This window comes from Lingula anatina, chromosome 8 (assembly GCF_051362555.1).
Source record: "Lingula anatina isolate TDL-2025a chromosome 8, LinAna3.0, whole genome shotgun sequence".
NCBI lineage: Eukaryota > Metazoa > Brachiopoda > Lingulata > Lingulida > Lingulidae > Lingula > Lingula anatina.
Genome location: NC_141774.1, coordinates 12,880,174 through 12,898,181, shown reverse-complemented (window position 1 = coordinate 12,898,181; position 18,008 = coordinate 12,880,174). Strand labels below are relative to the sequence as shown.

At 35.8% G+C, this 18,008-nt stretch overlaps 2 protein-coding genes across 3 annotated transcripts; both read left to right on the top strand.

Annotated features, from left to right (window-relative positions):
* Positions 1 to 2,775: 2,775 nt before the first annotated feature.
* Positions 2,776 to 5,733, top strand: LOC106151632 (uncharacterized). Its single transcript, XM_087018755.1, has 9 exons — positions 2,776 to 2,779; positions 2,919 to 3,032; positions 3,203 to 3,316; positions 3,694 to 3,807; positions 4,108 to 4,221; positions 4,474 to 4,584; positions 4,749 to 4,862; positions 5,107 to 5,310; positions 5,711 to 5,733. Exons 1-9 carry the CDS (start codon positions 2,776 to 2,778, stop codon positions 5,731 to 5,733), a joined length of 912 nt encoding a protein of 303 aa, XP_086874881.1.
* A 3,462-nt stretch (positions 5,734 to 9,195) lies between these two features.
* On the top strand, positions 9,196 to 16,516 carry LOC106151636 (uncharacterized). Of its 2 annotated transcripts, XM_087019262.1 has the most exons (11): positions 9,196 to 9,497; positions 11,705 to 11,750; positions 12,025 to 12,372; positions 12,716 to 12,829; positions 13,472 to 13,585; positions 14,015 to 14,128; positions 14,407 to 14,517; positions 14,770 to 14,883; positions 15,340 to 15,450; positions 15,719 to 15,832; positions 16,111 to 16,516. In XM_087019262.1, exons 2-11 carry the CDS (start codon positions 11,735 to 11,737, stop codon positions 16,443 to 16,445), a joined length of 1,491 nt encoding a protein of 496 aa, XP_086875388.1. In that variant the 5' UTR covers positions 9,196 to 9,497; positions 11,705 to 11,734; the 3' UTR covers positions 16,446 to 16,516. The 2 variants fall into 2 exon arrangements, with proteins under 2 accessions (XP_086875388.1, XP_086875389.1); XM_087019263.1 differs by lacking the exons at positions 15,340 to 15,450; positions 15,719 to 15,832.
* Positions 16,517 to 18,008: the final 1,492 nt, after the last annotated feature.

The following is an 18,008-nucleotide window of genomic DNA, read 5'->3' as shown; positions in this document are numbered from 1 at the left end:
CAGTGACGCATTTGAACTTTAATACCTAATTTTTTATTTGTTTACTTGTGGACATTTATCAAACCTTGCTCCAAAGGAAAATGGTTCTGATTTTTATAATTTGTTGAAGTAAATTCTTATTTTAGCAGTTCGATAATAACAACTTCCCAACGAAGGTATTTAGTCTAGAATGACCTAGAACTCATGATAAATAATTGAGATAAGAGTTGAAATAACGTGTTGTACAAACAACAAATTTTTGCAGCATACAATTTTTGACCTCGTGAAAATGACAAAACCGATAAGAAAGTTTGCTTTCTAGTCTGGTCTCTTCGCTAATGTGCATGGGTATTAGACAACATGTTCACATACGGGTTAGCAATATAAAGTAAAGGCGAGCGCTTATGGTTATTTTATGCCGTTTTTAAATTCAAAGGTCATAATTTTGAGACAGTTTTAAGAAAAAACAGGTAATTGATTCTTTTACACATCATCTAGCTTTCCACTAAAACAACAGGTATCATACTCACATCAAATTCAGCACCGGGTCATCTGGGCCACCGCTATCGCTCTCGTCTGGTGTTTAGTATCGGTGATTAATTTGAAGCATCTTACTCCCGGGCAATGAAGAAAGGTAATGCTATTCCACTTACTTTCCGGACGCGCTAAAATCTGGAATTGTTTGACATTTACAAAACAAAAAAGATCCTTACATTATGCTGAATTACAGACCTGCATAACTTCTAAACCATTCTCCCAATTTATAATTACAGTGCCAGGTGTAAATTTATATGAACATAAAACTATCAACACAAACAGGGAAAAGGGCAACATAACATTGCGTTTCTTGGTTCATACCTCACTGGGAAGTCACAGCAAATTTCGGTAAATGACATACTTTCGGATCTTTCACAGCTTGTTTTAGGGGCCCTCCAAAGTAGTGTCCTTGGGCCACCTTTGTTTTGCATTTATACCCTGCCACGTGATGCCATCTTACGTCATAAAATACTAACGCAGGGAAACGTAAACATGTGATAAAATGCTTTTCAAACCGCTTTAGTGATTTTGAAAAAAGATAATGTGAATTACGTCGTAGATGCAAAATGCTCATTTTGATTTTTTTTTCTGTTTCAAAAATGCTGCGATTTTGCCAGATGTGACTCTACGGAATTTTTTTTATTTCAGCACAGCTCCTCAACTTCGAAGAAATTTCACATGGCAGACAGAAAAGGTATGCATCCAGGAACTTAAGCTTCATATAATGAATTTGAGTAAATTGGAGTTGATTCTATAAAATTGTTTGTCATTTTAGCTATAAAAATAACTATGTTGAGGGAGTATACATGAAAAAAGTTATCCTGTGAGATATATGTATCTTATATACTCTTCGAAGATTAATATATTAGCTTCCCACTTCAACCAATTTAATTAATTTTGAATCTGACGTTCAAATCGTCGCAGAGTGCCAATAAGCATGGATTATTTTTGTTCGTTGAAAAGTGCATGCGTTGCATACATGTGAAATAATGAAAACAGTCTGTGTTGCGTCAGAGATGGAAGAATTTCATCAGCTGTATTATGTTATAGGGAAAGTATTCATTTTTTCTTCACTCATCGGCAAATGTTGAAGCCATCCTCACTAACCTATACCTGCCTTTAAGGGTATTAGGGTGGTTGGAGGCGGAGCCTATTTTCCCGATGAAGATACTCTTGACAGAAATTGAAAGATGGGAGGTGAACTATTTTAACATTAGAGGCCATTCGGAATGAGAAGAGCCGAGTGCTACCTAGGTCACGTCCTAAATATGGCGGACCTACATGAAAGGAAGACCACTTAATCCTGTAATGGTCTCTCCGCCTCTCACACGCCTCACACACGTCGTCCCTGCAGGGGCACAATAATTAAATCTCGGTTCAATTCAACCGGTCGAGGGACGACGCGAAGAGACCATTACAGGTTTAAGCGGTCTCCCTTTCATGTAGGTCCGCCATATTTAGGCGTTGCCCTTGATAGCATTCGGCTCTTCTCAATTTGAATAACCTCTTAGCTGATGATGGATGAAAAATGCATACGCTACCCATTCAGTATTTTTGATTAAATTTTAATTTAAATTCAAAAATCATAATTAAATTATTTATAGGAATCAGGTTATTCACCACCCCTCAAAGTCAAATGGCCGCTTATGTTAACGCAACATATGAAACATCGTCGGATGTGGATTTAGTTCAAGAGGAGACACCAAGTGTTTACGAGAGTTTAAGGATTCCTCGTCCAACCGACAATGCCACTGATCCCAATATCAGGATAACACAGCCACCAAAGACAAAAGTCAATAGACGGTTACAAATAGCACTGGTGTTAGTGGGAATCATTTGCGCTGGACTGCTTGCTGTTGTTGTATGGTCGCTTGTGCATACCCTAAAAGAAAAAAGTGAGCAATTCACGATAATTTCAAAAGTTTGATTTCTGTTAACAATAGGTCAAATAGAAAATAAAAGACGGAAGAGAAATGGAAAATAGAAAATATAGACAAATAAAATGAAAATGTTTTATGAATTTGATAAACATATAGAGGGTTCTGTCATTCATGTGAAACTCCAAATTTTAATCGATTTCTACTTACCATATACATGCATCATTCCAAAGCTTTAGCGTAGCAGAGTAAGGGGGTTTGACCGTAGACATGTATCATATTGACCAATCATTATTAAAACGGTACCGCGTGCAAGAACTGTGTGGCTTTGTTTTGGTGCATATATATCTTCCAGTTATCAAGCACATTTGGTGAGAAAACGATGGGTACAAAACCAGTCATTTTGTAATTGTACAAGTATAAAATAGATCGTTGAACTGTACATGTATACAAAGAACTGTAACATACAATCTGACAGAATATTTGATAATTTTAAGATACAAACACATACTTGTTCATTTTCAGATATGAATGGATGCATGAACAACCCATGTGCCAGGGGCGCCACCTGTCGAAAGACCCATGATGGTTTTGACTGCAGTTGTCCTCCTGGTTTTACCGGCAAATTGTGTCAACTTGGTATAATACTTTAACTAAGACAAAAAAAAAATAATAATAAAAACTGAATACTGTTAAATGAAAAAAAGTACTTAAAAGTTGATAGTTTGTAGAATTATAGTCTCAAACACACAAAATTGTTGCGTTACCAAGTTCTATAAGTACGTGCTACGATATGTTTTATTTTACAGAGAAAGATCTTTGTAGCAGTCGTCCTTGCCAAAATGGCGCCAAGTGCAATACTCATGCTAACACCTATTCTTGCAGCTGTCCTCATGGATACACCGGAAGTAATTGTGAAACAAGTAAGAGTTACACCAATAGCTTCAACAAAATTGTTCGAATTTTACGGGTATTCTAAAAGTAAAGATCACAATTCTGCCTTTTCAGTAGATAATAGTCATTTGTAAAAAAAAAAAACGTGTTCTAAAGAGGTTACCCCTTTCATATCTGTGTGATGAGGAGGTGGGAAAGTGGTAAAACAGTGGAATCTTTTTTATATATTTTTCCAATGATTTAAAAATCAACGAAGGTATTGCTTTACTTTCACATAGCAAATAGCAGCTAAATTTCATAAATTCCAAACAATATACACACAGAATATTAAAATTTATTATCTCTCAGATATATTCCATAACATTTGTGTAATAGAATCTAATCAGGTTTTTATTTTTTTCCAAAGTGACCAAACATTGCCTGAGTCATCCATGCAAAAATGGCGCCTTGTGTGTGGACCTGGTGGGTTCGTTTCGGTGTTCTTGTACTTCTGGATTCCACGGCGCAAGGTGTGAAGTCGGTAAGTGCTTGTACAAATCGTTTTACTTATGACATCACGATTCACAGATTGAACTAATTTGGATGAAAACTTACGATAGACATCTATTCTTTATTCGTAATTTGTACGCTTTACCTCAAGCAAGTCATCTGCTTTCGTTGTCTTTCTTTCAAAACATTTTAACCTCTTTCCTATCAATCTCATTGATGATAAGGTACAAAATATCAAGAAACATACGTTTCATAACTAAGGCGAAACAATTTCATTAAAATGAACTGCAAAATAAAGTCTTAGGTGCAAATCCATTTCGTTTCATTCCAGATATAAATGAATGCTTAAATAGCCCATGTGCCAGTGGTGCTGCCTGTAGAAACAACTATGGCGGTTTTCACTGCAGTTGCCCACGTGGTTTTACTGGAACATACTGCCAACTCGGTAGGATATTCAATAGCAGTTATGCAAAATTAAAACAAAATTGGATTTTAGTAAAACAAAATCGGATTTTAGTTAAGACATGCATGTTCATTTTTATAAGACCCATACAGATGGCGCATAGCGTTTTGGTATAAACGACATTTTAAATGCACCAACCTGTGTTATTTGGATAGTGAGTGCGTTTTTTTTTTCTTTTCCATAAAAAAATCTGGTATAATTTTTTTTATTTGACCAATTATCGTGCCATTTTAGAAATCAGTGAATGTTCCAGTCGTCCTTGTCAGAATGGTGGGACGTGTGTTGACATGGTGAATTCTTATCGATGTTTGTGTTCTACCGGATACTACGGGACTAACTGCCAAGGTGAGACTTGAAATTAAATATACAAGCATGTTTGGATTATTTTAGATAGGATTTGTACGATGAAACCCATATATGAAGATAATGCATTTTATGAATTGCATACGTGATAAAGGACAATGAAAGTAACAAGAACATGATAACAAAAATCACCATATTTGTTACAGAAGTAGATCATTGTCGCAGCCGACCATGTCAGAATGGCGCCATTTGTAGGAATGCAACTTTCACGTATTCCTGCAGCTGTCCTTCCAGATATACAGGCAAGAATTGTGAATCAGGTAAACGAAAACAACATACATGAAATATAATTTGATATAACTCACTAGATTGTGACTGGAAAGAGATGTTATTCTAACACAAATGGAATAGAATAATATTTTGCTTTATAAAATACCGAATGATAGGACAATATTATTTAGTCATGATATGACAGAATACAGCTCACAAAAAAGATAAAGCGAAGATAAATGGATCATAAATGAAATACTCTCTCTTTAAAAGTGTTTTGTTTGAACATTCCAGCTTTTGTGTTCCAATCCTCGTACCGTCTTATTGGAATAAATATCAATGGCAAATACGGTGGTAGGGTAGAAGTGTACCATAATGGAGACTGGGGAACAGTTTGTGATGACAGCTGGGATAACACTGATGCCAGAGTTTTCTGCAAGTCCTTAAATCTTCCATATTCCAACGCACTTGCTGTAGAACGTGCATATTTTGGGCAAGGTAAAGGAACCATTTGGTTGGACAATGTCGGTTGCATAGGCTCAGAATCCAATATTGGGTCATGGCGTCACAACGGTTGGGCTGTTGAAGACTGTAGTCACGGTGAAGACGCTGGCGTTCTTTGTTTTTGACTATGCACCTTAAAACGGACTATTTAGAAAAGCGTCAATTCCCCCATCCTAGTCAGTGGCTTAGTGAACCTTATACGGGGGGAGAGAAAAGTAACATATCCGCACTCTGTTTTTTTCACAATTTTCACAATTTTTTTTAAATTTTGTTATTTGTTGATATTTTGTTCATGCAAAAAAAAAAAAAAAAAAAAAAAAAAAAAAAAAAAAAAAAAAATCACCGCAGATTTACTAACCAGTGCTTTACCCTTACATAAATTATGTCATGTCAGAGTGGAGCATTGGTCAAGTGTGATGGGTTCGTAAATCACTTCCAAGTAACATCGGTACCTCCTCTGACCAGCCACGTGACCAGCCCGTTGTTTTATGTTTAATTCTTCCTTTTAACGGCGACTCACCGGGGTTTTTCTAAGTCCATTTTAATAAGTCTGATATTGCCTGTATACAATCGAAGCTTGATACATGATTATTAGTTTTTAAGACTGCTTAAAATAGCATCAAATATTTTATGGTCAATGTTATCAATTTTGCATTATTATTGAAATAGCGTTTTAGTTTAGAGTAAGAGTAGAATGCATCTTTTAGCGTAGCTTAGGATTATACCTCGTATGTGCATTTAAGCAGTGCGTGACATAACTGACATTTGCATCGGAAAACCTGTAATGGAAAGCAAGTTATTATGTATATCTTTTTGGGAAATTACCTTATGATACAAATTCAAGAATACGTAGAATGTGAAAATCAACACATTGTTTATCAAAATGTATTTTCAGCAACTATCTTTAAAGACTTTGTTTAAAATCTACCTACAATTATATGGTTCAGGGGAAATGGTTGAAAAATTCGTAAAATTTAATTTACCTACGTCTACATACACTCTACTATATTAAGTGTTTTTTTTTTTTTTTAGATTTCAATAAATTCGTTTTAAATGCTAAACCGAAGTTGATGTTGTTTTTATTATGTCGGACTGAGGTATGGTTTTTGACTCATCAACCAAGGTGACAAGCGACCCTGTATCGGTAGGCTGACGTAACACCAGTGAGACCATGAAATAGCAATAAGGCCACACTTTTTTATTTTTATGGATGACATCCTCTGGGGACCCCAAAATCGGTGCGAGTGGGCGAAAAAAAAAACAGTCCAAAAAAAAAAAACTGCTTAAGAAAAGTTATATTTCAGTACACAGCTGGAAACACTAATTTACTATAGAAACACCTATCAAACTAACAATATGTCTTTATCCATGCTCTCAAAATATTAAAGCATTGTGAATAGGGCCTACTTCGTAGAAAGGTAAAAAGTCATGAATATATATGCTGCATATTACCAAATCTATTTAAGGTTATTTCATGCATTCTGTTGGTATAGCAATCAATAAAATAAATATCAAATAAACAGTGTGTCTTTATTTGTACTCTCAGAAAATTAAAGCATTGTAATCACTCCACAGAATTGTTTAAAAAAATGAAGCAAAGATAGGCCTATGCTTCCTACTACCAAATCTAAAAAAGGTATTTCGGTCGATGCCATTTTGTCTACTTCGACTCACACGTAGCAGCCAACTATCGGGTGGCCTGTCCGACCTTCAGTCCACCAATTAAATACCACGACGCTCTTGTCGACCCTTTTTTCGCTACAGAAAATACCTGGTATGTGCTGCTTTGGACAGAATGTCACTGAAATTTTCCGGGCGATGATCGCTGGCCGCGGCCAGCCTTTCGTATAATTGTAAAAAGGTGATATCTCCATGTCCAATATCAATGGCAAACCAATTCAAAACGATGGCCCCCATTCTCTTTATGACTTTAATTGTCGTGTATTTTGAAATTAATGCTAGAGATGAATTTGACGGCAAAGCGGCCATATTTCCACGTGGTGATAATACGCATGCGCAGAAAGCTCATTTTCCGCACTCGGAACTACTCGGATGTCTCCGCAGTCGACAATGACAGTTTGGAGCTTGCGAAACTAGCCGAGGATTGCCGATTGCATTTTCCGGCAAATTCAATAACGACGTTTGCGACAACCGACTTCCTTGGGGGGTGGGGGGGGGGGGAGGGGATTTTTTTTTTTTTTTGGGAGAACGGACGAAAATTGGTGCGCGCGCAGGATGTCATCCATAAAAATAAAAAGTGTGGCCTTTAAATTGGATAATTTAGGTACACGGTATCTTTATGTCATTCTGGAATTGCGTGTTTTGCAGTGCAATGTTATCTCGAAGGAAGCATCTTCAAGGGTACTCCAAGGGTTTATTATCATCCACATACCAAAATTAAGATTTTGCTTCGTCTTAATATTCATCAATGCACCTACCTCTGTGATTTAAAACAAGAAAAATCCCCCTGGGATATATCAGATTTTATATTTCTCGTTGCCGTGTATATGCGCGAGTCAATCAAAACTTTTATCATCAATTTAACAAGTTCTAGTTCTATTTATATTCTATTTCTAATCGGTATGGTGCGGAACTGCATCCCTGAACAAGATTTAATCGCGACAATTGAAATACTTAATCACTAGTGCATGGGCTGCAATCCTGGTGGGACGCTCGATGTTTGTGTTCTGTCAGGTACCGTTGGACAAACTCACAAGGTGAGACCTCTTATCATAGGAAAGTTTGTTGTTTGAAAATAAAAACTTTTGCTGACTCGTCACATCATAATTTTTAGGATGATGAGTCTTATTGAATATTTCATATATAATTTTTATCCCTAAGGCCATAACATTTAATGCGGGCAACAATTTGCTACATCGTTATTATTGTTAAAATTATTAGGATAGTGAGTTCATATAATAAAAGCGGACTGTTTGGCCAAATCACGAACAATCGATATTCTTTGTCGCCTCCTTTCTTGTTATGAATGGGACTATGAAAGTTTGTGGTACACTGGAATGGAGGAGACATAAATAAACTTATAATTTACTGTTTATACATATATTAATATTGGCTCAGATCAATGTCCTTGCAGCAGAGGTCCATTGCATTTTCCTGAGTTCTGCAAAACAACATTTTGATTGAAAGTGAAAGTTAGTAATTGTTTTTGAACAATTATTTAATTTGAATCCTGAATACCAATTTCCTCTAAAATTACATCAGAACTTGCAATATCGTTGTAATCTGCATATTGCTTATCATCTGATTGGTTACATGTGTCCTTTCCTCTGATTGGTCAGTCGTTTGATTGATTATGTATATTTCATTCACTTACATTGGTAAAAAATATTACGTCTTTATGTTACTCGGTTACGTCAGGGAAAGATATTGTGTTTCATAAGTGTTCACATTTCAGTTTAAAAATACGATTTTACTGTGATTAAGCGAGGGTTGTCGTGAGGGCATTCGTAATAACCACAAAAATCACCTTTTGCAAATACAGTGAGATATCATTTGAAAATGTTTGTTTTTTATTTAATAACAATTGATTTCAAGGTGACAATCAAGGCAAAACCGAATGTATTTCAGTATATAATGACGCATTTATGGGAGGCGGATATAGCAGAAAGTGTATCTTCTAGCTCCAAAGTCATTAAAAAATCATTCTCATATAAAAAAAAAACGCAGTTGACCATTTACCTTTCTATCTTTCTTGTGTTTACTAAATATTGCTCTGACAAGTCATAATTGAGCAATTGCACTCGTCATCAATGCTTTTAATGTACTGGTATAGTATGTCAAGGCGGCTCAACTAACACATATCATTAGCAGGATAATTTGACGTCCACAAGGGAAAACCAGTTGCATTGTGGTCCACTGTTACCGAATACAGTGTAAATTTACAGGTGCTCTTTCACCTGACTGGTAGTTTATTTAATTATTTTTTAGTTTTATAGCATGTCTGAGGACTTAATTGTTTAATATCTCATAGAGCATGTAAACAAGTGCTTCTTTGAGGATTTCCGGTATGGAGTTTGGACCCCCAAAGATGTGCACCCACTTATGTTAGGCTGACGTGAGGTGATATGCTACATATTGTTTCGGGTTACGTGGTGTACACGCAATCAACCAGGAAGGACAATTGTGGTGTATGAGAGATACCGCTTACTTGTCAACAAAACGTGCGTATTATCAACCTTTTAAATACATATGCTGATTCATATGCGCTAGTAAGCAAAAAGGGTGATTGAAGTAGGTTTGAGTAAGATTTGAATATATATGTTGTCGTCATTGTTGCCTCCACCATGTTTTCACCCCTGTTTGTCTGTCTGTTTGACTGTCTTCAGTATAACTGAAAGGGTTACGGACCGATTTTGATGAAATTTTCAGGGTAGGACAGAAGTAGGCCAAGGAGGATATATTTAGTATTTGGTGGTAACGGATCAATAATCAATCAATAATCAATAATCAAAAATCAATCATCAACATAACTCAAAAAGTTGTGGGTAGATTTTGGTGAAATTTTCAGGGTAGGTCAGAAATGGGTTAACTTAGAATGATAAGTTTTTGGTGGTGACCCAGATCAATAATCAATCAATAATCAATAATACTCATAATTTGCTGCCTTGGCGGAGGTCTGCGCTCTTGTCAGCTTTGCACATCTATATTGATTTATAACCTTATTATGCAGTCGTCAAAACATGAGGCAGATTAGATATCGTTCCTCATCATAGTGATTTTAGATATGCAATCTCATTGTTTAACGTTTGAAAACCAGCCAATCTCTATTCTGCAACATAACATTGATTTTGTTTAAGTAAATAAAGGTTTGCCATTCTGCACATTTTGTGTATCAAATAATAATGTCTGATATCAACCTCAATAATGGGATTTTTATTAGAGGCTACCGGTACCTTCCAATCCAAAGAGTCGCCTTCGATACAATTTGGGGCTCCATGCGTTATAAATATATTCCTTTTAGCGGTATACCTTTTCCAGCTTTGTTGGTGTAAAATGCTTATCTTAATATAAGCACAATAAAAGTAACCACAACCCCTATTTTATAGTTTTATTTACAGGTACCACTCCGCGCCCTCTGGCCAAGCATTTATTTTCGATTTTGCTGCTTTGTGAATCGGTGTGATATGAGAGAATGGTCGGTTTTTGATATAGCTCTGTAAATCAGTAGATAATTGAAAGTTATCGTGAAAGTTATCATGGTACTTATTTATTAGAAGGTTTAAGCCCCTAATTACAATGTTTCAATTAAAATAAAAAGCAAGCCTCTCACGAAAGTTTCCTGGCACCTGTTTAAATAAAATATGGTTTAAATCGGCGTTGATAGCTATTCAGGCGAGGGGAGATCTTAATTTGAAATCGATATGACAATGTTTATTTCTAAATTATCTAAGTAGATTAGGAAATATATCCTACGGTATCAAACCTCTGAAGCAATCTACATATGTAATCAACGAAAATCATTCGTCAAAGATTAATCTAAAACCAAGAATGAAACTTTGACATACACGATGTGAAATGTATTGCTCAACATTTTATCCAATAGGTATTCGTTGACCTCATTGATACGACAAAAACGATAAGGGTGTTTACATTTGAGTTCTTTATTGGGCAAGGATTAGATAATATACCTACGGGTCAATGATATCCAAATACAGTGGGGAGTAAGCAGGTTGTTTATGATCATATTTAAACTGATTTAAAGGCTTCAAAAAAAAGTCATGTGTTTTCTGTACCCCTTTAAAGATATTTGGGATTTTTATATAAGGCTGCGTATCAGATATTGTTATTTCTTTTCGAATTTAGGGAACATTTTAAGTGTGAAGTCTTTACATATTGAGATATCCCCTCAGAAAAAAAAAAACAGCCAAGTGGTAATATAAAGGACACAAAAAGATATTTTGCACGAAAGGTGTTTTGGAAATTGATAGAATGAACACAGATTCGTTTGGAATTGTATTTTAATAGAGATGGTAGGAAACACAATACAAGTGCAGCAACGAGTCAAAGAATGAGAATATATTTCTAATGACGCAAATATTCCATTGACACTCGCATCTCTATTATTGTTTCTTCAAATATTTTACCCCATTTACGTCCTTTATGTATTTAATGTCCCTCGTATCAGAGTAATTGATCTGTGTCATCTTGTACTGATCAATATAAAAATAAAGATCGGTGGGCGGTATTGATCAAAGTGTTTTTGTAGTCATTGGATTACTGCATTGTCTATTGTGAAAAACAAAAAGAGAATATTCATATTTTCTGTTAAGTAAAGCAGATAATAAAAAAACTACGTGAACATTGTTAATGACTATCACGGGCACATGTATTTTGCATAATTTGTAAATGTATGCATTTTTTATTTCAGAACCCTTTTTAACTTTGGAATAATGTAAATATGAGAGACAAAAAAGGTATGCTCCCACTAGTATTTAATCTTTACTATTGGAAATGTATATTAAATTTGAGCTAAAGAATTGGGAATTTGAGGGAGAATGCATACAGGAATATATGTCCTGTTTTAGAGAACATTGAAAGAAGTGAATCAAATCAGTAGTTTTTCTTTTAGATTGTTTTTTAAATACATACATCTTTGCTTCATGTTATCAATCTGATGCACGTGCAAATTGGTTTAAAACAGCTAAATTTGTCAATTAAATTATGAAATCATACTGTAACATTTTCTAGATAATAAAGGAATTGCCAGTCCTCAAAATCAAAACGCCACTTATGCGAATGTAGCGTACGGATCGTCACCGGATGTGAACCTTGCTCCAGCGGGGACAACAAATGTGTACGAGAGTTTAAGAATTTCTCAGCCAATCGAGAGAGGAACTACACCTCCCAAAGAGATAACTCAGCCAAAAAAGTCTCAGATCAACAGGCGGTTGCTCATTGCATTGGTGATAGTAGGAATAGTATGTGCCGCACTGGTTGCTATTGTTGCTTGGTCACTTGCCTTTAACCCTAAGGGAATAGGCCAAGAACAGGACCTGAATAATGAGAGTTTGGTTTCATCAAGGAATGGTTCAAATTGTAAGTAAAGGACAGATGATGCATGAGATTTTAAGTATTGTATGGAAATATTTGACAAAGAATTTTAAAAGTACCTACCGTCTTGGTATTTCGTTAACGTTCATTTTATCATTTACAGTATGTTTTATGCTATCAATTGTTGAAGTTGCCTTTAAGTGTATTTTAAGTATTAAAATACGTTAAACAAGGAAAGGAGGAAGGGTTTTCTATTGTGAATGGTAAAAATATATATTCATTAATTTTTGCGAGAGGAAATCAACTTTTAATGTGCATGTGGCGTGGTAAACTGTTAATATCATGGGACTTGACTGTATAAATACATACACAACTGTATGTATTTCAGTGACCGACCATTGCCTAACCAAACCTTGCAGAAATGGTGGCACGTGCGAGAACTCAGTGGCCTCGTTCCGATGTTTTTGTTCCCTGGATTACCAAGGCACATATTGTGAAAACAGTAGGTAGTGAATATGTTAGTTACATGCTCTCCTGTATTCTATCAACTGCCCATCTGGATATACGGGTATTACTGTGTAACAAATAAGGACGACACGACTAAAGCAATTCGGTCTCGATCCGAATGCAGTATCGGTCATTATTTAAAGAAAGTTGAATCTGTGGAAAATGACTCATCTCCCTTCATAGCAGTCTGAGTGTTCCCATCCTGCACACGTTCGTTTTTTTTTTTTTTTTTTTTTTTACCGATTGACTGTAGACTTTTAAATATGAAAGTACCCAAAAAGTATTTAAAGAGTTTTTACCCATCTGCAGTATCTCATTTAACAACAAAAAATTCCTTTAATTCGTATATTCACAATTGCATAAATCTTATATCTCTCATCTCATGGCTGTTTGATGTGAAGGTAAGAAAAAATGCAGTAAATGGTCAAACGGTTTCATGCATGCATTCATGTGATAAAATAGAGGCAAGGGCATTAATTTGACGTTAAGAAGCACATGTAACTGTTGACTTTCCATAGAAATAATTACCCCCACACATAAATAATTAAGGAAATTCGTTAATGCTGATGGTCTTTAAAAACTACAACACTTGGTGACGAATTAAGCTTAAACGCATCCATTTTGCCTAAATTTATAGGGGTCGACCATTGCCTTAGCTCACCCTGCAAAAATGGTGCCTTGTGTGTGAATTTGGCAACTACGTTTCGATGCTCTTGTACTTCCGGTTTTCAAGGCGAAACATGCGAATACGGTAGGTACATGCACACTATATTGTTGCTTATAAAATAAGGCTTTATATGCTGTATTAAGATAATATATCAGCTACAGTTGACTTCATTGTTCAATAAAGTTTTGCTCTGAACCCGATCGTAAAACAATATGTTATAATCCATATCCCTGAAGGAAATTATGGATATAAGTTGACATATTCTGTAATTAAGATCAAATAATGAATAGGAAATATATGTGCGGTACCTTTCAGAGGCTCATTTCAAGATTAGACAAGATAACGAAGGTGACTAAACTTGGTAGCTAGACGACCGGCTCATATGGCATTTAATTATGTCATTAATTGAAACAATGCTGTTGGGAGTGGTCATTGGCCAATCAGATATAATCAAATATTTATAAGTTATTCTCAACTAATTACTCAATGACATGATATAATGTTTCTTTTCAGATACAAATGAATGCTTGAATAGCCCATGCGCCCTTGGCGCCACCTGTCAAAACAGCTATGGTGGATTTCACTGCAGTTGTCCTCGTGGTTTTACCGGAACTTACTGCCAGCTCGGTAGGATATCTTATGAAAACAAAAGACAAAATGATGATATTTTTAAATCAATCGGCCTTTAGTTAGTACTGAAGTTTTTTTACTGAAGTTTTTTTCATTGTAACAAGACCGATGCAAACGTTGCATGAGTTTGTGCTTTACAATAGCCATTTGGAAACCTTCTTCTTAGAGTGAGAACAGCCATTTGTAACATCTAGTTGGCGTGCGAAATTACTAATATTTTTATTTAGTAATTTCTTGCACTATTTTCAGTTACTATAATATCTTTTAAACTTTAGGAATAAATGAATGCTCCAGTCATCCTTGTCAGAATAGTGGAACGTGTGTTGACATGGTGAATTCTTATCGCTGTTTGTGTTCTGCTGGCTACTACGGGACAAATTGCCAAGGTGAAAATGTAATGTTCTCCCTGTACCATTTTTGACTTTAAATAGGTTGTCCATAATAAACATGCATATTATCACGTATAAGATCCCTTTACAATTAAATATAGTATGTGTGTATTTGGCAGCGGTCTCACTATGTTCGGTGAACTCAGATAGCGTATATATCTTTATCGGTCATACCATTAATGACATTGATGGGTTTCCAATGACATCAGATTGATCAACATTGTCAGTGCGTTGCCATTTTTGTTACAGTTAGAGACCATTGTCGCAACCAGCCCTGCCAAAATGGCGCCACGTGTAGGAGTCAAACTTCCACGTATTCTTGCAGCTGCCGTTCTGGGTATACCGGCAGGAATTGTGAATCAGGTTTGGGCAGTGTCTTGGAATATATTTATTTATTTCATCCGTTTTGTCAGAGTGTGGATAAAATGATATAATGCTGACGTAAAAAATTAGAAGTGGTTTATAAATGGTCACATGTTAGGCTATGCAAAATATGAGAACAATGATGCAATCATATCATGAAAAAATATGACCCTCTCTGACACACACGCGTGCGTGTGCTCTCAGGTTTTCTTGAGCGTGCATAAGTGGATCATTACTGATATACTATTTAGACATGTTTTGCTTGACTATTCTAGCTTTTGAGTCCCGTCACCTGTACAGTATTTTTGGAATAAATATCAGTGACAAATACGGTGGAAGAGTTGAAGTGTATCATAATGGAAGTTGGGGAAATGTTTGCGATGACGATTGGGATAATAGTGATGCTTAAGTTTCCATGCACTATTTTCTGTTACTATAATATCTTTTTAATTATAGGAATCGATGAATGCTCCAACCGTCCTTGTCAGAATGGTGGGGTGTGTGTGGACATGGTGAATTCTTATCGATGTTTGTGTTCTGCTGGATACTACGGGACAAATTGCCAAGGTGAGACTGTAACGTTTTCCCAGTACCATTTTTGACCTCAAATAGGTTGTCCTTTACCCCATATTCTACATGTATACCATTACGTATAAAACCTCTAACTGCGAATACATTTGAGCATAACTTATGTGTATTTGGCAGCGGTCTCACTAAGTTTGGTGAACTCAGGTTTGAAGAACGAAGCGTAAATATCTTTATCGGTCATCCCCTTAATGACATTGATGCATTTCCAATGACACTAGATTTTCAGTGCATCATCATTTTGTTTCAGTTAGAGACCAATGTCGCAGCCAGCCCTGCCAAAATGGCGCCACGTGCATCAGGCGAACTTCCACGTATTCTTGCAACTGCCGTTCTGAATACACCGGCAGGAATTGTGAATCAGGTTCGGGCAGTGTCTAGGAATAAATTAATTGATCACATCCGTTTTGTCAGAATATGGTTAAAATGATATATGATGCTGACGCAAAAAGAATTGATATGGATTTCAAACGGTCATATGTTAGGCTATGCAAAATTTGATTACTATATTTCAATCATATGAAAAATATTACTCTCTCTGATACACACGCGTACGCGTGCACTCACGTTTGCGTAAACGTGCATAAGTGGATCATTACTGAAATACTCACTCTTTAAACATGTTTTGTTTGAATATTCCAGCTTTTGTGAACCGTCACCCATACCGTCTTGTTGGAATAAATATCAATGGTAAATACAGTGGCAGAGTTGAAGTGTATCATAACGCAAGTTGGGGAACAGTTTGCGATGACGTCTGGGATAATACTGATGCCAAAGTTTTCTGCAAGTCCTTAGGTCTTCCCTATTCCAGAGCACTTGGCCTACAAAGTGCGTATTTTGGGCAAGGTAAAGGAGACATATGGTTGGACAATGTCGGTTGCACAGGATTAGAATCCAACATTACATCATGTACTCACAGAGGTTGGGGGACTCATGACTGTAGTCACGCTGAAGACGCTAGTGTTATTTGCTATTGATGATGCGCATCTCGAAAAGAACTGTTTTAAATTGTATCAACCCCTTCAGCTTATATAATGAAGCAGATATACAGGTAACAGGTAGGGAGAGACAAAAATGATACCGTGTTCCTTTCAGATGAATAACGGTTGACTCTTTAAATTTCGCATATATTTAAAAGGTGGTCATGTCAAACGAATAACTTAACTAAAGGTTTGAAGACCAGATTAACCTGTACATAAATTATGTTGCAACTTATTTTCTTGTGTGAGTTTCTGTGACATTTTTTAGAATCCCGAAGTGTTTACACTAGCGAGAGATTGAATGTTCCCCAGTTAAGTGATTTCACATAAAAGGAAGGGAAAATAAATATAAAATTGAACTCATAAACCACCGATCATCAACAGAAGAACAAGTGCATTTGACCCATAAGGTTGACCACATGACTGGCCAGCCTACCAGGCATCTGATGTAGGAAAGATGAAGTCTCAATCCTACTTTACGGTTCAGTGACAGGTTCTCTCCTCTATGTCAAACGGCTGCTTTAACTTCTCTTCTAAAACACCGAGCTCTGTAGAAAATACCTAGTCGTCCCGTAACCAGCCAGTAGTCTTTAAACTCTTTCCTTTTTAGGCGTCTATCTCGGGTTCTGCTAGTCCACTTGTCGTTACTTTGTAATTGCCTAGAATGAAGAATGAGGAATACATGTAGAAATCAGTCACAACTTCTTGACAGCAAATTATTTTCACACTTTTCAAGTTACGCCATTTAAACATCTTTATACTTTATGTTTTTCAAATTGCATTATTATAAAAGTAGTTTGAACTTAAGGTTAGAATAAGAATACATATTTTTAATATGGCATACAAGTATATTTTAAACAGTGGAGATAACTGGCAATTGCATTGAATTATAAGTCAAGGAGGGGTATTAATTAATATATGATATCTACTTACTTCATTTTACTTGACTTAATTCCATTTCTCTTTGAAAAGTTCCTTATGATACAAATTTAGCAATGATTTGAATGTGAATAACAAATCCTTTTAATAAAATAGATTTTCAGTTACCACGCTTTTGTGTAGAATGTGTCTAAGTAGTAAAGAGAAATTGCAAAAAATTTCAGTAATAAACTCAATGTACCAACATTAATAAATACATGTATAGTATAAACTACTATGATGAGTATATTTATCAAATATGTTTAAAATTCTTTGATGTTGTTTTATTATGATACACTGAAAAGTGTCATTCAGGTCCTTAGACTCAATAACCAATCGAGGTGACAATTTTCGAGCGTAAATTAACATGTGTGACGTGACACAAGTGAGTCAATAAAAGTACAAAAGGCGGATAGTTTAGCCTCACGGTATTTCATGTTAATCTAATATCCACCCACAAAAACAACCCACCATCGCCCTTTCTATCCTGTATTGTTTTTTAATTTATTTCAATTCCTCAGAATTTCCCTGATAAGCCAGAATGAAAAACGGATATTGGAGCTATATTGCACCATTTGTTATTCGGATTGCTACAGTTGTATATAAAGGCGGTTCAACTAGCACAGGCGCTGGGCAAATATG

What these genes read in the sequence shown, in the direction of transcription:
- LOC106151632 (XM_087018755.1), top strand. An exon ending in CGGCAAATTGTGTCAACTTG is followed by an intron (nt 3,033 to 3,202) that starts GTATAATACTTT and finishes TTTATTTTACAG; the next exon opens with AGAAAGATCTTTGTAGCAGT. An exon ending in CGGAAGTAATTGTGAAACAA is followed by an intron (nt 3,317 to 3,693) that starts GTAAGAGTTACA and finishes TTTTTTCCAAAG; the next exon opens with TGACCAAACATTGCCTGAGT.
- LOC106151636 (XM_087019262.1), top strand. An exon ending in ATCAAGGAATGGTTCAAATT is followed by an intron (nt 12,373 to 12,715) that starts GTAAGTAAAGGA and finishes TATGTATTTCAG; the next exon opens with TGACCGACCATTGCCTAACC. An exon ending in CTACGGGACAAATTGCCAAG is followed by an intron (nt 14,518 to 14,769) that starts GTGAAAATGTAA and finishes TTTTTGTTACAG; the next exon opens with TTAGAGACCATTGTCGCAAC.